The following is a 21,477-nucleotide window of genomic DNA, read 5'->3' on the forward strand; positions in this document are numbered from 1 at the left end:
CTTGGTGCTGGCGGAGAATCACAGGGTATCACACGCAGTAACACAGGTACTTGGAACCCACAGGACTGCGAGTTCTGCTCTAGTTTGCATCGTGCAGACATAGCCACGGGACACCTGGGTCTGTACGGACTGTACTTTACTTTCCAGTGATAAATGCTATTTTAAAAAAATGAACAGAATCATATTTTGCTTCTGTCTGAGCTACTGCTCATGGAATTGTTCTAAATATGGTGAGTTTGCTGAATTGCAAAGTGTCCTAGTAATTCAGGACTATGCAGCTATTTAGGCTACTACCTTCAGATCTGTGGCCCTGTTGGGTATTTTCTAAAGCTGTTAAAAAGCCCAGGATGTTATGCTAATGTCACAATAATTCTCTGGAGCAGATCTGCAAATCCACACAGAGAAGCAACTGCACAACAGTATTAATGTGATCTGTACATCCAAAGCCCACCAGCCTTGATGAATAAATCCCTCTTTTTTCATCAAAGGCACTGTATCGCAAGCATGCAAACTCGAGTTGCTGGGGAACTTGCCTGCATGTTGAGATTTTCTCCAATGCTTGTTACTAATGACTTGATTAACCCAATCATTTACTCTAAGAGCAATTTGGGGCAGTGGTTAAGGCACTGGGATTGTAACAGAAAGGCTCTTCTCATTATTCCCAGACGGTACAATGCTGATTTGAGCTCAGTACGTAACATGAATTGTAGTATAATATATGATGAATAAGATGCTGTCTGTTTCCCGCCCTGAAGATGCGTATTTGCATGCCAAATAAATAATAGGCCTACCGCCACATTGTTTCGACAAATGATTAGCCGAAGACTGCACACATGATCCCTATATTAAAATACTCAATGCATTACATTTTAGGCCAGATTTCTGTGAAAATGTGAACCACTAATTAATTGAGCCAGAGTAATTGGTTGGAACAGAAAGCATCGTACGTACACAACCCCTCGAGGAAATCAGTTTGACATCTTTGCTGTCGAAAGCGATATCAACCCACGGGTCTCCGCAAATGAACGCACATAAAAGCGGGTTAGTCTCCATCTGAATGTTTTGGAAAACAATGTGCTTTGTCAGCAGGGTGGCATGGTTTACTGGATTAGTTTAACATGCGGAGATTAATCCAACTTCCACTTCCACATTTTTTGTTTTAATTACACCGTGAAATGTGTTCATTTAGGTCCAGGAGGAGATCCGCAACCGCCCAATATAAAAATGCTACATATTAAAGATTTACCCCCTAGTTCAAATTGCAAATTTAATTTGTCTTAATGTCTTGGTCATAATGCAATATTTGTAAAGACAGGCGCCGCAGTCGCTCAATGGAATAAATATTTGGTATACACTGCCCCCTTCTGGCAGCTCAGTATACAATGTATATTCTTCATTGGTTGACCCGCTTCCCTCACACAATTTGACATTAAATATCAGACCATTACTTGCGAAGTTACACGTTAGCGAGGCATGCCTTATATACCTATGCAGCACAGAGAGTTTGCTACTTTTCAGGTTTAAATACAAAAGCAGTAAACAAACTACATTTGACTGCCTGTGTAGTATTTCTGGCCATCCTTACTTTAGGGGGCGGCAGTGTACCACATGGGCGTTCAGACTTTCAAACTTCAGTAGAGGAAGACAAGAATTTCATGGTTCAGTCTCTGCAGTTACAGTGTTATTTAAAGTAACACTAGTTTAACTGTCAGTTTTTAGAAAAATAAATAAAGCACATCTTTGTAGAATACTTATTTTTCTCGAGCGGTCTACAAAACCTCCCAAAAATATATGAACGCTTTCTATATTTCTATATATGAACTTTCTAACTTGGTGAAAGCTCGCTACGAAAGTAAGTAAACACATTGACAGACACTCCTGCACGAATCACTCTCATTTGCAAGTAGCTACAATGGTGCTTGATTGCATCTTTGCAACAGGGTGCATTTGCTACGTTTTGATGAAGCACTGAAATAAAAAGACGTTAAGTGTTGAATTAAATTAATAAAAGCGAAATCTTGATTTCGGGGTTTTTTATTTGCATTAACCGCTGTCTTAAGTTAAATCAGCTATTATTTGTAGTAATTAACCTTTACCCTTTTCCTTTGTGCGAAATATATTTTAAGGGTTTAGTTTCAGTTCGGTCGTTCCGCTCATAATGATTGAATTGTGTTCACTTAAGCAAAGTTCCCATATGATATGTTGTAAGCGACTTGTTCCTAACGTCTACCGTTATATAGTTTCATAACCTGTGGCAATGGTTCAGTATGTAGCCTAAACGTGATTGTATGCCATCGGTTTGATTTTAGCAGGTAATGGCAATGGACGCGACCAAGTTTCCGCCCCACGAAGGCCCGGTCTTGTCAGTGGTTGACATGCATACGGGGGGAGAACCGCTGCGGATCATCATGAGCGGGTATCCGGAGTTGATGGGAGACAGCGTCCTCGCTAAACGGCGCTACGTCCGGGAGAACCTGGACCATCTCCGGAAAGTACTCATGTTCGAGCCAAGGGGTCATTATGACATGTATGGCGCCTTGATTGTGCAGAGCGAGATTGGCGAAGCAGACCTGGGGGTGCTCTTCATGCACAACCAGGGCTACAGCACTATGTGCGGCCATGCTGTTATTGCGCTTGGCCGATTTGCGGTGGACTATGGCCTTATTAAAGCGCCAGTTTCACCCGAGACGCAGGTGAACATCCACTGCCCGTGTGGGTTGGTGAAGGCTTTTGTCGAATATGCTGACGGGAAAACAGGAGGCGTGCGGTTTCATAGTGTGCCTGCGTTTGCTTTTCGAACAGGTCGGTATGTGTTTGTTTTCCTCATGAAGTGCACTAGTTTTTCAGATCGATGGCAACGGAAGCTTACTCAGCAACATTTATTATTGGTAATTTAAGAGATCCACCCCACTTAACCAATTAAAAGCCACGACTTTTTAATTAGAATATCTGCTACTCATGGTTCAGAATTTGAAATAAAAATCACATTTGTAACAAAATGACCAAATCAGTCCTCGACAGTCTCACTCAATGAACGTACAGGGAATATTTATTCTGAAAAAAACAAAATAAATAAATAAAGATTCTGTTGTGATTACATGTACTTGTGATATTAGACAAAACCAGATTTATGTTTCCAATCGTACACTAGGAACATTTTTGGAGCCAGTTGAACAAAGCGGTAAAATTTGATGAAGCGGTAAAAGTTTTACCAATGGTGGACCCAAGTGTCCCCAAAACCTCTCTAAATGGCATCAGACCTCTCCAAATTGGAACATTAGCCGCGTTTCCACCGAAATTACCCGGAACTTTCAGTCCCAGGAACTACTTTACCAGGAACTAAAAGGTTCCTTCAGCCAATGGTTGTCTGCGTTTCCACCGGGGTCTAAAGTACCGCGAAGATTAGGCAAATTAGCCCACTGACGTTGTCGTCGGTCCATCTGTCATATGATTTTTTCTGTAACCCCATACTACCACCGAAGTAGCCTACATTATTTTCTAATAACCGGGACAGCCCCGAGGGGTTTATTCCACTTATATACAACGGGTTACCAACGATGACTATATATGGTTACTTTTGTATTTATTGATTTTCATATATCCTCTCAAACACATTCATTAACAGCAGAAAACATGCACACGTTGTAAACAATTAGCTGTTTTATTACTTTCTCGTCGTCAATTCCATATAGGCTAATCGCAAAATTACAAGAATAGAACGAAAACTCGGACTTGCGTGAAAATGTAAATTAGTAGTGGTACAGCCACCGTTTGCTTTCCTTCGAAGTTACTGCTAGCCGAGCAGCGAAGTGTGCCCTCCAGATGCGAACCATGCACCATAAATGAGTCCATAGTCTTCCTGGTCTTTTCGTGGAATTGAAAAATGTCAGTAAAATTGAGTAAAATTACGGCAGTCTGAAAAAGCTAAAGGGAAGATTACTAGAATTAACCTGTTATTTTACCCGGATAAAAAGTGCGGAAGGTGATTTCCAGTTTGCTTGTACTGTATCACCAATGTTAATTATGCAGAACTACCGCATACCTCACATAACTGTATCAAACGTTTTGAGTCAATTACGACGGGCTAACAAAGAAAATCCGGAAGAAAATATTCAGAAACCGAATTAATCCGTTTGAATGTTTTGGTAGCCTACGTAATATGCTGTCCCAGCACGAATGCTTCGCATTTTATAAAACGAATACTAAAGCAAGAAAAGAACAGAAGAGCACACGTTATAATTCCAAGACGTTGATAGGCTATAACCAAAAGTAGGCTACTGCGCCGCATAACATACAAGTTTGATTTGAAGTTATGAAAATAAATTGGTTTGCCGCTGCATATTTTCAAACATGGCGGGTAATGGCGGAAAATAAATACAACACAAACGCTACGAGTACTCGACCAATCAGAAATGTTCAGCGCTGCAAGCTCCACCCAAAAGGTTCCTGTACTTTCGGAAAGTACTACCCCCCGAGCAGGAACGTTTTGGGGGGTAAAACAAAGCCCCCAGAACTAAATTTAGACCCTAGTTCCTGCGGTGGAAACGCACTGAGTTCCTCAAAAGGTTCCTAGTTCCGGGGTATAGTTCCTGCGGTGGAAACGCGGCTATTGTGAATATCTTTCTTCCCGCAGCCATCTTCCACTTCCAGAAGCTAATTCTATCAAGGGTGGTGCCCTCAGGAACCACACAAACCGCATTCCCTCTTTTTGGCTAAACCCTGTATTTCAGTCAAAAGGTGTCTTGGAGAGCTTCTGTGCACACAACCAAGTCATAATAGTTGCTGAACAATCAAACCACTTGGTCTTCCCTTGCTGTGCCCTCTGACCTACTTGTGTTCCACTGTCAGGGGGAAGGGGAGAAATGGGGAACCAGCTGTAAGTAGCCCTGTAATTTGCATGTACAAACTGTGGTTGTGTGAAATTACAGGAATTTGTACATACAGATGCCGATTCTTGATGCACAATATTTACTAAATGTGCTAGTACAACTACTGATAATAATAATAATAATACAAATAATAATAATAATAGTAATTCGGCAACCAGTTCTGAGAACCCGTAGTTATCAACGCTTACAGAGAAATTTCACAGAGGAGTGAGGCAGCTCATATCTTTCGCCAGCTGCAACTTATCTTTTGGCATCTCACACACACACACACAGACATGCATTTCACCAGGTAGTGCTCTCTACAATAACTCAGTTGATTGGGCTGTGCTTAGTCTGACCTCTGACCTTAGATCTGTCCGGCATGGTACAAGCCTGTCAGCAGTTTCCTCCCACTGGCATAGCTCACAGGGCCATAGAGGTACACAAGCCTTCTTACCACAAGGTGACATCCTCAAATCATAAACCATTTACAATAATGTCCTTTATCACTATTGCAGTGATTTGTCTTTATCATATGCGTGTGTGTACATGTATATTTTTATATATGTATGTGTGTGTGTATATATATATATATATATATATATATATATTTATATAGATTGATAGACAAACACACATCCTTTCTATGCTCTTTTAGTACAAGCATGAGAACTAATCTAGCGCTAATAAAGATTCAAATATAAATAAAATTTAGATCCAGAACATGGTATTTCCCGAATTTCTCACAGCACATCCAAATCATTGTTTGTAGAACTAGGTAAGGGGCCAAATACACAGGCCTACATTTGCACACACATAAGACAACATTTGCTACATAAAATACATATTTAAGACTAGTACATACAGAAGCCAAATAAACGTGTCTAGCATAATCACAATAAGAATATTGAGCCTAAAACCTGGAGGAAAACTGAAATACTAATACAAATGAATTATATAACATTGTAACACAACTAATAGTAGCATAGAGGATCCAAGCCATCTTTGTATGCTGTTGCTTCTACAGAGTCAAAGCTGTCCAGTCCAGAGTGACAGTTGCTATCACTGCCTCTTTTGTCACTCTCCAATTCTTTCAGTATTTTCTTCAGTCTTCTTCTTATGCTTTCTTGCCATTATTTGGCTTTTGCAGGCATATGCTGATAAACAAATCCCTTATAAAATAGATGGTGCGTACGCAATGCTGTATGTCATACGTTCTGTAAAACCGTTCATCAGGAGGTTGCTGGTTATGCAATAGAGTATCTCAGCGATTATTTCAGCTAGAAGGAGGCCATGAAATAATTTAGAAAGCTGCAGAAATGCTCTTGAAGAAAACAAGACTGTCAGGTAACTGCAGCATATAACAGGGTTTCTAGCAAGGGCTGGAGTCTTGATGGTAGATCATAGAGAGGGTCAATTTTTCTAGGTAGGACCTTGCTTTGCGTGATTTACTCAGCACTGGAAGGTCTGATTGAGAATTTATTTGCTGTTTGTAAGGTAAGAACTTGCTTATTTACCTCTACTAAAATTCTTTTTTTTCAGGTGCTTCTGAAAAGGCATTCAGCTCAATGGGAAATAATGCATCAACGTTTCGTAGCCTATGTACCAAGAGTGGATTAATTTTTTTTGGCTTAGGGGGTAAATTGTTTACCCTGTATAAAAGGATTCGCAACCTTTTTTTTAATTATAAAATATTGTTATCATCAACCTTGGGTAGCCATTTCAGCCCTTCTTTGGGAAGGGGGCTCGCCTTTTTATTTCTTTTGTTATCTCAAGTGGTTTTACCTATCGTGACGGGAGTTTTTGCATCAAAGTGCGAAGAGTCTAAGTTTTACAATGCTACAGTATATGGGTTATAACACTGCACCTTTTATCAATGATCGATAAAACCAATAATTTAAGACAATGTTATTGTTGACCGCCGCTGTCTAATTAGTTAGACTGCAGAGAAAAACTGCGTAGTACTCTCAAACAGCCAGGATTGAAGTCTCTGTTGTGAGGTCTGACCAACCACCCAAAAGCCGGCCATAAAAGACCTGTGCAGATTAATGTGAGTAATGTCAGTGTACTCTTGAAGCAAGAGCAAAACTGCTGTCCGCACAGATGAACAATCACACAAAAATTGGCCACAAAGTTTTTCAAATGGGAAATTGGAATATAGATGTTATTGCTTTGAAGCTTTCCCATGTGAGGCTGCTTGTGTAATACTGGGTGGAGTAACTTGTGCTGTCGACCAATGACATGCACGTCTGCTATGCGATTCTGCGAATGCATATCTTCATAAACCACATAATTTGTGGCGCTTCATACTTTCTATAACTCACTCCTGAGGACCAATCAAAAGACTTCCATGTACCAAAGAGGATATAATGTATTGTGGTCACACCCAGTTGAAGGTTCAGAAGAGCAGCAAGCTATTAGTGGTCCCATCACACTACAGGCATTTAAACATAGAACCGTGATTTTTTTTTATTACTTTTGACAGTTTTGCTTATTCCTCTCACAGTTATTGTTTTCATTTGTGATTACCACAATCTACCCCAATCTATGCTCTCAGTACCTCCACCAAGTCTGGAGTTTGTTCACTCGTCACTTCCTTCCTTTCAGATGTTACGGTTTCTGTTCCGGGACACGGGGATGTGGTGGTGGACATAAGTTACGGGGGGGCGTTCTACGCCTTCGTCAGTGCCGAGAGGTTCGGGCTGGACGTGAGGACCTCCAGGACCCGGGACCTTGTGGACGTCGCCACCGCAGTGACCAACGCTGTCAAGTCTCAGGTAGTAGGACTTTTTTTTTTCTTTTAACATCATCTCCAATTAGCTGATACTTTCGTCCAAAATGACTTCTGAAGCTAAGCCCATAAGCTTGTTCCTGTAATAATAATAACAAATTGTTATTTATATAGCAGTTTTTACAATCTCAACAGAGGCTTCACAGTGAAAGGAGGAAGATCACCTCACAAATCAGCTCTCACAAATGTGCAGCTTGCACCTGTCTGAAATATGTTAATAGGAACAGCTGTACTACAGGAAAGGGCAATTAAGAGTTTTTCTATGCTTTGCTCAGGGACGGTAAACAAAATGGAAAAAGGATCAAAGCAGGGTCGGGATTTGACAGGTGCTGCTCTGCCTGTAAATGGGATAAAAACTGTTCGGGATGTGACGGATGTGACCTGTGCGCCTGTGTTTCCAATCCCAGGTTCAGCTCCACCACCCCAGCAGCCCAGACCTGGCGTTCCTGTACGGCACGATCCTCACCGACGGAAAGGACGCGTTCTCCGAGGAGCCGACCGCCAACGTGTGCGTGTTCGCCGACGCTCAGGTCAGACTCGTCTCCTCACAAATTCACCAAAGTGGTGAATACAGGTTTCTTCCTGTAATCCCCCTCCCTGTGAGTGCTTGTTTCTCCAGAGGAATTCCCTCACTGGGAGCATACATCTGTGCGATTCTCCAGCTGGGAATAGTCTTTTCTTTGAACAATCCGTCTTCTCTGGGAACATCTGTATCTCAGGATGATTTCTCTCGCTGGGAATACACATGTATGCATATGATTTTCTCCCCAAGGGAGAATACTCCTTTCATCCCATAATCCACCCCTCTGGAAATATTTCCGGCATAATCCTCTTTGTGACGTCTCCCTTGTCAGGAGCTTTAATTGAATAAAATGCTATCGACTGATGCAGCAGAGAGAATCTAAGGGAAATCAGTCACGTGAGATTAACTACAAAATATTCAGTTTCTGATTTGGGGATTCATTAAAGGTCACATCTCCTGATATAAACTCTACAGTTAGAAGAAGCCTCTTGTAGCAGAGTTGCCTGTTACTAATTATGTATTTATTTTAGTGAGAAGGAGAGCAGACGATCTGCTGTCCCTTTGTATTTTGTCCACTTTATTCAGACACGATAAAAACAGACATACTGTTGGGATCACACTACAGAATGCGACTTGCAGGGGAATCAAAATCCTGACCACATGGAGAATTTGTGAATGGGTTTAGTGTCAGCCACCCGGTGGACAGCGACACTCATCCTCCCCTTAGTATTTCATTTTTAAACATGGTGCAGAGGCACACTATGTACAGAAAACAGCGATTCTGATAATAATATGAATTTGGTTAGGTTTTTATTATAGATACTATTTTAAGTAACAGAGGTGTTATACCTGATAGTAGGTAGGGCGTACATGTCAAATGGTCCAGTAATGAGGTGCCAGACAGAAAAATAAAATCACTGCATCTTCAAAAGAAAACATCAGTGGGAGAGGTGTAGTGAAATTGAGGCACAAGATTAATTCTCTTTCAACTGTTTATTTTTGGCCAGTGTACAGAAATGGAATGTTGAAGCTTGTGGCCTGCCTGTAAGCTTTCTTCAGAGGAAGAGCGCGAGCATTCCGTCTGCAAACTGGCCAAAATTAAACCGTATAAGATAATTTCTCTCTGTGCCTTCATTCCATGGCGTCCTGCTCTTACTGCACTTTTATTTTGAAGGAGTGATATTTTTTTGTGTGATGTGTTGTACTCACCGTTAATAGCTGGAGTTATTTAATTATATGTTAGATTTAGCAAGAGCAAGTAAGTGGTTGTCATAGGAATATATATATATATATATATATTAAATGCATATCACAATAGCAACAAGACCATTCAATTAGAACATTCAATAAATAAGCATGAAATGGAAAAATGGTGCTAAATTAGAAGAATATAGCAGTAATTGCATAACAATTTTCCCTGAGTGCAACATGCATACATCATACACACAGAGACTAACAATTACTTACAAGGACAGCATTTTCTCACACGTTCACATGGTACAAACTAAGGGTACTCAAATAAACAAGCAGATTCTTTAAAAAAAAAAGTGATTTTCATTGGAAAATCAGATTTTTAATTGAATGGAAAACTACATCGCAACCAATATGTATTTTTTTTAAAAGAAAAGGAAAACTGCTAATGTGACATTGTGTGTCTATGTGTGGCACATAGGTTTTCATGTGTAATTGCCCACTTGTAAATGTGGAGTATTCACATTTACCCGACTGTTCCCCCCTGACTTAAATGGAATAGTTTCTATTTATTATGTCTCTGCCTTGTTAAGAAGTCATCTATCCGCTATGGTGTAGCGGTGAAGTTCAGGAGCTCGAGCTGGGAATTGGAAGCAGTAAAGAAGCCACTGTTATCCCAACCCAGCTTATTGGTTTTAAGTGTGGCTGTTATAGGAACACTAGATAAATCATACAATCAACCATTTATATGCATGGTTTTGTTAATTTGGCCTAAAACGAAATCTTTTTGCATTTAGAGTTGTAAAGAGTATTCATTTAAAATAATCTAATGCTTCAGAGTTTTTCATATGATAAGTATTTCCTTTAAAAGCAGTGCATAAATGTTCTTGGTGAAAAAACACACCACGGGCAATTCTCAATACCGTGAGTACTTCCAATATTTTGTTAATGTTTGTTCTACAAATTTGACCAATAGAAATAAATGTCTGGTGTCTGGTGCTGGGCAGGTTGATCGAAGCCCCACAGGGTCAGGAGTGACCGCCCGCATCGCCTTGCAGCACCACAGAGGTCTGATTCAGCTCGGCCAATCCCGAGTCTTTCAGAGCGGGGCCACCGGCTCCCTCTTCACCGGCAAAGCGGTGCAGGTAACAGCCCCTCCGGGAACCCCGTCTGTTTTAATACCGAAAGCATGTTCCTCGTGTTCACCTTTTGACCCCTTCTCGCGGCTTATCTGTTTCAGGAAGCCAGCTGCGGCGAGTTTAAGTCGGTCGTGGTCGAGGTCGCTGGCCGTGCTCATTACACTGGGGTTTCAAGCTTCGTCCAGGAAGGCGATGACAACCTGAGCGGTGGTTTTCTCCTGAAGTGAACTCAGTATGGCAACACCTGGCCGCTACGACAGTCTTCAGATATATACTGGGAAAAACAAAAGTAGGACAGTGGATATTGTTCAAGCATATCATGAACAATTGTAATCATGTGAATCATTTTTGCAGGGTTGCAAACCGTCCTTGATGTACATTTTCCCTGTGCCGCGAACACCGTAGCTTGGATTCAGTCAACATTACTCCTTAATTTTGATTTGATTTGCATCAAAAAAAGAGTCTTGGACAGCTCAGTAATAACACTTGTCAAATTCCTGTCAAAAATTGTGGTACTCCCATATGTTTGTACATCAAAGATAATGAAAAGGCTTACTGATTCCCAGCTGATTTATGCCAAGCGATGGGAGAGTGATTTTTCATGACCCACAAAATGGCTATATTGTTCTTGCCGTTCATCACTGTCTCCTGTGATAGAATCAAAATACTTATCTTTCTAGGGAAGCACCGTGATTGGTTTAAATCAACGAGCCGCTGATGGTGCGTGACAGCTCCACCCACTTTGTAGGTCATGAAGCCTTTTGTTCTCCTGTATCTGCTCTGTTGAAACCCAAAATTTAAACGATACAGAAATATTCTTCCCCACATTCTGATGGGGTTAGTAAGATCTCGCTTAAGGAAAGTTGAAATCCTACATGAAAGCTCTGTGCTTTGTTCCGCTTATCTCATCTTCTGAACATCTGTCATGACAGATGTCCACAACTACAGTAGAAAGGGAGATTATATGGTTGATTATGTGCATACAGTGCCCTCTGGAATTGTTGGCACTCTTGGTAAAGATGAGGAAAAAAAGGCTATGAAAAAATTATAAATGTTCTTTAAAAGGTTGATCTAACGTGTAATTAACTGAATAATTAATCATTCAAAGGAGAAAAATGTGCATGAAGGCAAATGTGTTTTGCCTCTACACACAGTGAGGAGAATGGCCACAAAATTCTCCTGGGATCACAGTTGGAAAATTGCTGAAGTTGGTAGCATCTTGGGGTCATCAAGTCTCCAAAACTACCGTTAGATGCCACCTCGGTGTTAGCAAGCCATTTGGATGAAGGCTTGGCAGAAGAAAACATCTACTGTCGTCAAATGGCAAGTTGGCTCAAGGTCATTGGAGCTTTTATTTGGGCTCCTAATCCCCACTGAGACACTGCTGTCTCTGGTGTCTCTGTCTCTGCTGGTGAATATATGACATTGTGGGGCCATTTTGCTTCTGAAAGCCTTGGGAACTTTGTTAGAATTCATGGAATCGTGGACTGTGTCAAGTGCCAGGAGATTTAAGACCAAAATCCGGCTGCCCCTGTCAAAAGATTAATTTGGTCACAGTCAGATCTTACAGCTGGATAATGATCCAGAGTATTCCTCCAAATCTACAAAAAGATTAACTGACCACAGAATCAAGCTTTTGCAATGGCTATCCCAGTCCTAAACATAAACCCTAAACCCCATTTAAAAATGTGGGGTGAACTGAAGAAGGTGGTCCACAAGGGAAGACCCAGGACAAGGACGGATCTAGAGATATTCTTCATGGAAGAATGGTCTCTGATCTTTTGCTATGTGTTCTGTCATTTCATTAGCAATGGTATGGTATCACAATAAGATTATATAATTTTCATTTTGCAAAACACAGAACATCTTTTAATCACCAATTTATTCTTTATATTAATTCATGTTCATATTAATTGAGGATGTCAGTCATTTTGGATAGGACTATCTGTTATGTACTGCCATAGCTTTATTTGTATGTGCCCAGCCCAACAGGACCTGGATTTCAACCTTTGACCAATGGGCTTTTATAGAGTTTAAACTCTCTGTACTTATGTCATCTAATCTAACTGAAATCTCTGACAATAATCTATGCTCATTGTTGGTTGTTTATCTTGAGTATCTGACTGTCAGTCGTCATATGACAAACATACTGTTGCCCACTTAGTGCAGTGCATAAATAGTTATTTGATGTAATCAGTGAAGGTTGGGCAGCAAGGGTTACAATGTTACAACAGAGCGATTCTGAAGAATGTCCATTCCAAGTGGTACCTCACATTTCACATTAGCTGATGCTTGTCTGTGGGTAAATTACAATATGCAATAAAAACCTTACATGCGACCATTTGTATAAGTGTTAGTCTGTGCTTTAGAAAAGCCAGCAATAGCTTTGTGTACTGAATAAAAAAATGTTAACATTCATGTGCTGGAAAGATCTTGACATTATGCAGATTGGCCTGTAGATGGTGCTCCGTCCCCTCAATTGTCAGATAAACATCAGCAATGCAGGTGTTTTAAAAAATACACTTAAGTTATATGCATGTATATTAAAAATAAAGAGCAATTCTCTGTATAATTTTAGCAGGCCCTTTTGAATAAGACAAGGTCAGTGGAAACCTGTATGCAAATGAAAATGTCGCAGTCAATCTCGGCTGAGAAAAATCTTTTATTCAAGAGAACACCGGTTTGACAGGAAGTGCTGACGGGTGGGATAATTCACGATGCTGTTGACGCTTAAATAGGTTTTATTTCTCCTGTAATACTGCTGTGAGTGTTGAGCTACAAGATGGAACAATTTTGATTTGGATGCATAGAAGAATTACAGTAAGATAACCATATAACGGATAACCAGTGTTTCAGGGTGGTGGACCTGGCCTGCCATTAACCCTTATCAGTGCACCAGAACTCTTAATATACGTCCAAATGAGCAGAACACTGCTGGTTTTAACATACTCGACACCCTCAAGCAGGTCCTGTGGTAAAGTAAGACTGCAAAGTCCCATTGAAAGAAAAAAAAGGGTTGTAGGAAGAATCTGGGAATCATATAAAAAAAAAGACTGGTTTTACTGCAGGTGCCAATGTGAACTACAATGACCATAGAAATTCAGTTCATTACAGGTTTTTAGCCACTATACAGAGTTATAAAGTGGACATCCTTCATCTTCTCCTTGTCATTTTTGACAGCATGGAATGTTTTAAATGTTAGCAGGTAGCATTCATCACAGCCTGGTTGAAACACAAAGGCTCTGTGCTTCCTTCTTACAGTTCCAAATTTGGGGGGGGGGGGGTTCACATCAGTTCAGATCCGTTATAAGCACGGGGGAAGCTTTCATAGCAGGTGGAGTCAGGGGGCAGGGGTGGAGTCTTGTGCTGGGTTCCCTGTAGTTAAGAACAGCCTCGGGTGAATGGAAGCGCCATATACATGCTCCCCTGGAGGGGGAGGCGGGGTCATCACATGACCTTACCCAAGGCCACTGGTCCTGAATTATCAACCATATATGGTGCGCCAGCACCATAGTGTTACACCATTACATCCACTGACCAACAATCACCATCAATAACATTTAAATAAGTTTTTTTTGGCAACCAGCAAGGGGCACTGAAAACCCACAGCAGACTGCTATGTTGCTTCATGTCCTGTCCATGCTTCATGGAATGGAGCTACTACCTTTTTAAAAACATTTTTGGTCATCTGTTTCCAGACAGACAAAAAAAACAGAAACAAAAAAAAAGAAACCCATCTTTGTGCTTCTGCACCAGAGAGTAACATTTAACAGCCTGTTCATTTAATTTTTTCAGTTCTGTTTCAGTTCGGGGTGGGGGGTGGGGGTGGTCAAGATGAGTGGGGTGGGGAGGATTGGGGAGATGAGCATCACAAGGAGGTCTGCTGTGGCTCTGGGCCTGGGTCCCTCTGGTGGGTGGGGTCCGGGGTCCCCGGTGGCCTCAGAAGTTGAGCTTGGTGACCGGCCGCTCCCTGCCCGTCTCCGTGGCCTGGTTGCTGATGCGTTTGCGGTTGCGTTTCATCTTGGACAGGTCCTTGTCGAACACCTCCCCCGAGCGTAGGGCTGACACCAGGTCGTCGAACTCGCCGTCCTCCTCGCCGTTCTCCCGGGCCTTGCGGGCTTTGCGCTCTTTCTCCCTCTGTTCTTTCAGCTGGGGGGGGGAAGATAGAAACGCGTCATCGTTTACTGAAAAGCTAGTGCTCGCGTCCCTCAAAGCCAGGAGAACATAATCAGACCAGCATGCGGTCTGCATTCTGTAAATGTCGTTCGCCAGAACATATGGCCCAGGATACACACATGGAAACTATCAGAATCAATGAACCTAATGGTATTGCTGCTAACCAAAATAGTTTTCTGATGGATGGATGGATGAGGGACGACACCATACCTGCTCAATGCGTGTTTCCATGGACCAGCAAGATTGTTTTCCTTTTTTTACAACACACAGTTGCTATGCTGTAATGGGTCCTGCATGTTTTCTGCCTTGGCTATTGATACAGCAACTGGGAGTCCTGCACATCTTATTCTCACTGTGCTACCTAGAGGTTCAGTCAACCTTGAATGCACTGTACATATGAACTGTTGTGGTGTTTATTGAGTTGACCATAGAGGGAAAATTACTGGTTGAGACCTAGCAGTTTCTGATTTACTCCCCATACGCTCGGCGAAGTTCATGTCCTCACAGGACAAACAGCAGTGAATTATCCCTGTCAAAACGGATTTCTTTATGGATTCTTTCTTCGCACGTGCGTGGCGTTCAGTTTCATTTTCCTGTCTCCTGTTACTCTTTACCGATTCGTGAGGGGGAACACGGCTCTCAAGGTACGGCAAATTGATCAGGGACCCGGCGTTATGGACATCCAATTCACACAATGATGTCAGATGATATATGTGTGGGTTGCACAAGATTGGCATTCTGTCCAAGTGATGCAACACAGATGTCTGGTTCAGCAAATTACCATAAATCTTTATAGTGGAGAGGACTAGGAGTACATTAACCAGGTTTTCTTATAAATTTATGGTGAAGGTCTTGGAATGGCTTTAGGAATTTTTTTATTGAGGAGAAATTTCAGAGACCTTTACCTGTCTAACATGTGCAAGCCTTGTGTTCAACATTAGAGGTCCTACCTGTCGGGTGAAATGGGATAGAGTATCCAGGGGACAGCCCTGAGCCATCACCAGGGAAAAGGTGGTTAAGGATGAGCTTGGTTCTCCCTTTTTGGGTTTGAGAGGCGCGTGCATGCTAACCTGAGCCTCCATTCGTGCCCTGCGCTCCTCCTCCTCTTTACGCCTCCTGATGTTCTCGTTCTCAAGCTTGGCCTCGGCGAAGGACTGCAGGAACTGGTCGAAGATGCCGAAGAACTCGTCTGGTTGCATCTTCCCAGCATCCTCTCCAAAGTGTCTCAGCGCCTTCTGGAACTGCAGGGCGGGGAGGGGGGGGCATGATGGGGGGCTGATTAGATCAATTAAATCCAGACACCATCCAAATTGCAATCAATGAGGAATAAGTGACAGAGGCCTCTTTGCTTGCACATCTCTATTACAATAAGCCTATCTGACAACTCATTATTTGTAACAGAAGTTAGGGCATAGAAGCCATACTTGTATTTGATTAACAGCTCAATCAAACCTAATTAACACACATCGTGGCCAAAAAGACAAACAGCAGACAAGTCTAAGGAAGGGTAGTGCAGATGTAGGGTATTGTTATGTGGGGGGGGGGGAAGTCCACACGGTCCCCAAATTAAAGAGCATCAGAGTCTGGCATTTCCATTTGTTTAATTCATGGGGCGATAGTGTAGTTCAATGGTTAGGTTACTGGGCTAATTATGATTCCCAGCTTTGGCAGTACTGCTACACCCGTGAGCAAGGAACTTACTGTAACTTAAATTTCTCCAGTAAAATATCCACTATACAATATAGAACTGATATAAGGCATATAATATATACTGATATAATATATAAGGATAAGAGAATCTGCTAAATACCAAAATATAATGCAATGCAATGTTGTTTGGTTTGTAGTAGACCTGTGTACAAAACCTACACTATATGACAAAAAAAGTATCTGGACACCCCTTGTCTGGGGCTGTTTTTCATGGTTTGGGCTAGGTCTCTTAGTTCCAGTGAAGGCAAATCACGTTCTAGATGATTCTGTGCTTCCCCCTTCCCCGGGTACACAGCGAGGTCCATATAGAAATAGGTTTTGTCAGGAATGGTGTGGAAGAACTTGACTGGCCTGCACAAAGCCCTGAGCTCAACCCTATCCAACACCTTTGGGATCAATTGGAAAGCCAACCACGAGCCAGGCCTTGTCACCCCCAAAAGTGTCCATCCTCACTGATACTCCTCTGGCTGAATGGAAGCAAATCCCAGCAGTAATGCTCCAACATCTAGTATAAAGCCTTCCTAGAAGAGTGGAGGTTGTTATAGCAGCAAAGGGTGGACCAACGCCACATTAATGCTCATAATATTGGATTAGATGTTGTATGTCAGGTGTCCACACACTTTTGGTTATATAGTGTATGTGAATCTATATTGCTGCAGAAAGCAAATCCAATGGGCAGAATGGAAAATATTGTTCCTGCAATTGAACTGCAATGTTCCATGTAAATAATCCTCTCACAGGAAGCATAACCTGCTAGCTGGGGAAAATAAAGGCGGTCATCTCCCCTTTGATTTATTTTCCTTTCAGAGGGAAGGCTCCCCATTGGCTCCCTCGGAAAAGGCACTCAATTCAATAGTTCATCCACAGGTTCACTTAAAGCGTAAGGTAATGTGTTATTGTCACTGGGACAACAGCATAAAATGACACAGTGGGGTAAAGGAGAACACCCTTGGCTCAACTGAGCTATCAAGGGATAGTTCACTTTTGGAAGGTTTTCACAGTGTGACAAAACTTGTCAGTCAGCAGACCTGGCAGTTTGCCTATGGTCAAAATGAAGTCCGTCTCTGTGCCTCACTGCGTAGAGCAGTGATTAGGGACCTAGACCGCCAACCAGATGTTTGCAGGTTCAGATCCTGGGTTGGGCACTACCGTGGGTGTTCCTGAGAATTCCATTGTGGCAGAGGTGTGCTGGGTCTAGTCGACAGGTCACAAATGGGTGATAGTATTGCGGTGGGATGTTCCAAAGCTTCATGCTCACCAGCTCTTTGGCTTCCTGGAGGGAGTCCTCCACGTCAGAGAAGCTGAAGCTGGCCACAGTGATGAACTGGCTCACCACAGACACAAACTTATCTCCGGGCTCCTGGGGTCGCTTCTGCTGGAACTCCAGCTCCTGGAGGGAGAGGAAAGAGAAGGGAGGTGGAGGGGGGCGAAAGGCAGCCAGCAATAGGGCAAGAGCAAGCGTCAGCAAGATAAATCAGAAAGAGAAGCAGGAATAATGGGAGTGAGGAATAGGTCAGAGAGAGACCACAAAAAAAGAGAAATGAGAAGAGGTATAAGACATGGAAAGAGATTGAGATCTCTTTGGTGCCATTATCAATCAGCAACCACATTTCATCAAAAACCACAAGGCTCACCATCCAGACAGCAAAGCCATTCTGTTTAAATATGACATTCCAGGGAGCATTCAGTCATGACAATGTTTCACAATGCATTCTTGACACTTATTTTGTCAAAAGACCTGAGCAAGAAATTCAACAATTTAATTGCTATATTTGTTTAATTACTGAACATTAATTTTAACATACCATAAAATGCCCAAAACCATAATAATTTTTAAAAAAGTGAGAAGAAAGACTGAACACACGCGCATAGGTTTTTACAAGGAAATCATCATGCTTTGTCACATTTCCAGACCTGAATACTGCCAGACTCTATTCTGAACAATGATCAGGAGATGATCACGATTCCCAGGAATGTACAGTCATCTAGACCAGAGAATAATAGGAGGTTTAGGGAGTCAGATTGTCAGGGAAACGGTTACTCACATTCTCCACGTTCTTTAAGCCACTGCGTAGGCTACCAATCTCCTTCTCCAGCTCTGTCATGCTGGGTGGGGGGGGGGGGGGAGGAAGTAAAGGTCATGCACCACTCTCAAGCGCCACAAAACACCCAAAATCTTAGCACATCCACACCAGAATGAATCATTTTCAGGTGTGATCATCATCAAAAGCACTGTCATATCTATGGATATTATTACTGTTCCAAGAGTAACCAGGGCTTAGTATTAGAAATCCCAGGTACAGTAATTAGCCCTAACCCTAAAGAGGGTGCTGCAAATAATTTGTTAAAATGTAATTACTCTACATCTTCAATCTAACACACGATGTGGGGGGATGGGAGGGATGGGTGGCGGCGGTGGCCCTGTGCCAAATTTATCACGAAGGAGAGAACAGCCTATCCAGCCCAGTATTGGTCACTTAACAACCTGCATGACCACAAAGTCAGAAAGCTTCCAAAAAGAAAAGCCTACATTTTGTCTACAAATGGGAGTTGTTCCCAAATACAATGCTGGATGATGGTTCTCAACAACAAAATCCATCCATCTATGACCATGTGCAATATTTAAAAAAATGTTACCCATTGATGTATTCACTAAATATCATTACATTTAAACATAATTTTCTCATGTGGTCCATGCACAGATACAACCAATCAAATACAGTACAAAGACTAAATATATAATTGGTTAAATCATTTGGTGATGGAGACAGGGTGAAGTTCTGAAAATAATGGTCACGGTTCTGCTTAGGTCTGCTGGTGAATATTTTGGTGGCCATTTGTTTGGTGGTCATACCCAAGTGTTTTTCTCTGTACTGAGAAGTACTGTCCCTCCTCTGAAACCCCACAGCCTACAAGGTTCTTTAGTTCCTCTTTCACTACACTGTACTCTGCCATCAACACAAAGCAGTATCTACGGGGGATCACCGAAAGACTCGACTCACTTGACTTTCGCTGCCTGTGGAATGTTCTGCAGGTCGTCCTGGAACAGTTGGACCTTGGGGTACTTCTGTTCCAAGATGGTTATCAGGTAGTGCAAGAGAGTGATGTTTCTGCAAATACACACACGCACACAGACACACACGGGTTACTGAACATTCACAAACTCTCACAAGTCTCGTCAGGACTGTGGACGTTGTATATGACGCTATACAATTCAAGCTTAATTTAAATGTACTACAAGATGAACGACCAATAATAATTTTCCAGAAAATGGTCATAAAATAAAAGTCTTCTAAAATACTAGCCATGTAATGTATCCCTGTTCCATGAACCTCCCTGAAACCAAAGGGTTTAACTGAGGGCCTGCGATTCCTCTTACTTGTCGATGCTGGACTTGGTGTCGGCAATCTTGTTGAGTGAGGACACCTTGAAGCCGTAGGCGTTCCCTCTCTGGCCCCTGTTCATGTAGTTTCCGAAAGCCAGCACCACCTCCAGCAGCTGCTTCAGGTGTCGGCTCTGCAGGATCTCCTTGGAGGCCTTAGCCAGAGCTGGAAGGACAAACATCAAACATCTAAAGATCTCCCTTCTGCACCATTGCACAAAAGGCTTCATTCCTGTTTCCATTTCTAAGCATTTTCCTCTTGAGAATGTTCCTTATATTCAATCTTATGATGATAATAATAACAATACTAATAGCCTGAACAACAATAATAACAATTATACTACTATGATCGCTCGTAAAAAATAATGAATTGTATTTGTGCTTTTTCTACTTAGACTGCTTTGCAAACTTGGGAGTGCAAAGCTCTTCACAAGATGAAAATGCATGAGGAGATTTACGGAAGAAAAATAACCAAGCAAATAAATACTGCATATTAAAGACCACGCCAGGGAATAGAACGTGCATATGAACATCGCATTCACATTTATGGTTTATATTCTATACGTCTGAGCACAGTTGCTCCCTGAAAAGCAATAAAATGTCACCCGCAATAGACCTGGATAAAACCCTGAATCCAGTGTTTGGCTATCTATCAAGCATTTATTGCCTAGTTCTGCAATGGGCTCCCTCTTCCCATAGCCTCCCAATGATTTCCTGGACAATAAGAATGCTTATCCTCTTTTTACAGTTTGGAATTCAAATGGTTTGGAAATCTCCTATGTCTAAAATCTAAAATAATGCTACTAAATGTTGAAATAATAGAAAATGATAATGCCAAGTTTTTTACAGAACAGCCCTTTTAAACCTTTTAAATACAAATGGAAAGATATCTGTTCACTTTATTTTTAAATGCCAAGACCGCAAGGGTTTCAATGTGGTTGTAGCAGGCAGCCAGCTACCGCAAGCACCTCAGTCGCCATTCCAACACGGATTCCTGTCAGCACCACTTTTACTTTCGCCGCCAGGCTCGGCAAAGTGCGGAACACCAACCTTCCACTTTGGGCTTGATTTCCGCGATCCTCTCGGCGAACTTCTTCTTGAAGTAGAGCGACTGCAACCTCTGCTGGTAGTGACTGATTCTGTGGAGCACGAGAGGGGGGGGAAAAAGCCGACTGAGACACACGAGGAAAAAAAACGGTCGTGAAAAGAAGCCGGGGTTCAATGAGCCGAATCAGTCACGCCAAGCAAGGCTGGCAGAAATTGTGCTGCTAGGGCAAAAGGCTAACCCTTTTACAACAAGGTCGATTAATACTAGAAAAGAAAACATGCATTGTGAGAGACTGTTATTGGTTAAGTGGTTTCCATTTCTGGAGAACATTCAGAGGCTGTTTTGCCCGCTTTGTTCTTAAAGAACCAAAAACACATCAGAGGCCTTGGACTTTTCAGCTCCCCTCATAACGGCTATTACTTTCACACTATTCAGAAATGTGGTCCTATTTAGAGAGCGCTGTTACATGGTTGCTGGCAGCTGTAGTTCAAGGCTAAAACAGGGGAATGTGAAAACTTTTCACTGCTCTTGAAATGACAGCAAATTCATATTGAAATTTAGTAAAACGGTAGTGACGACCATGTCAGCAAGTTGAAAACCTCACCCCCTGTGGTTGTTTGTGTTCTTCTGCTGCCGTTTTTGCTTAAAT

The 21,477-nt window shown here is 42.0% G+C and overlaps 2 protein-coding genes across 11 annotated transcripts in view; one reads left to right on the forward strand and one right to left on the reverse strand.

The window, feature by feature from the left end:
• The window catches only part of LOC135257062 (disheveled-associated activator of morphogenesis 1-like), a 198,417-nt gene that overhangs the window by 121,405 nt on the left and 55,535 nt on the right, over positions 1-21,477 (reverse strand). For 5 of the 6 annotated variants that reach the window (XM_064339468.1, XM_064339466.1, XM_064339470.1 and 2 more), the window contains 7 exons: positions 20,831-20,919; positions 19,778-19,946; positions 19,401-19,508; positions 18,444-18,504; positions 17,657-17,788; positions 15,759-15,929; positions 13,157-14,661 (listed from right to left, as the gene is read on the reverse strand). In XM_064339468.1, the coding sequence (XP_064195538.1) occupies positions 14,452-14,661; positions 15,759-15,929; positions 17,657-17,788; positions 18,444-18,504; positions 19,401-19,508; positions 19,778-19,946; positions 20,831-20,919 (940 nt within the window). In that variant the 3' untranslated portion in view covers positions 13,157-14,451. Of the gene's footprint in view, positions 1-13,156; positions 14,662-15,758; positions 15,930-17,656; positions 17,789-18,443; positions 18,505-19,400; positions 19,509-19,777; positions 19,947-20,830; positions 20,920-21,477 lie in introns of those variants that run through there. The other variant, XR_010330584.1, reaches the window with a different exon arrangement.
• Positions 915-12,850, forward strand: LOC135257065 (trans-L-3-hydroxyproline dehydratase). Of its 5 annotated transcripts, none has more exons than XM_064339476.1 (6): positions 915-1,041; positions 2,310-2,802; positions 7,476-7,645; positions 8,067-8,189; positions 10,381-10,518; positions 10,614-12,850. In XM_064339476.1, the coding sequence occupies exons 2-6, from the start codon at positions 2,316-2,318 to the stop codon at positions 10,737-10,739; spliced, it is 1,044 nt and encodes a 347-aa protein (XP_064195546.1). In that variant the 5' UTR covers positions 915-1,041; positions 2,310-2,315; the 3' UTR covers positions 10,740-12,850. The 5 variants fall into 5 exon arrangements, with proteins under 5 accessions (XP_064195546.1, XP_064195545.1, XP_064195548.1 ...); XM_064339475.1 differs by lacking the exon at positions 915-1,041 and adding an exon at positions 1,607-1,852; XM_064339478.1 differs by lacking the exon at positions 915-1,041 and adding an exon at positions 1,607-1,852 and having other exon boundaries at positions 2,313-2,802.

This window comes from Anguilla rostrata, chromosome 6 (assembly GCF_018555375.3).
Source record: "Anguilla rostrata isolate EN2019 chromosome 6, ASM1855537v3, whole genome shotgun sequence".
Classification (NCBI taxonomy): domain Eukaryota; kingdom Metazoa; phylum Chordata; class Actinopteri; order Anguilliformes; family Anguillidae; genus Anguilla; species Anguilla rostrata.

Bases quoted from the DNA above. Each gene is read 5' to 3' on its own strand.
- LOC135257065 (XM_064339476.1), top strand. From the start codon at position 2,316: ATGGCAATGGACGCGACCAAGTTTCCGCCCCACGAAGGCCCGGTCTTG. The intron at 2,803-7,475 runs GTCGGTATGTGT...CCTTCCTTTCAG, and splicing joins TGCGTTTGCTTTTCGAACAG to ATGTTACGGTTTCTGTTCCG. The intron at 10,519-10,613 runs GTAACAGCCCCT...TATCTGTTTCAG, and splicing joins TCACCGGCAAAGCGGTGCAG to GAAGCCAGCTGCGGCGAGTT.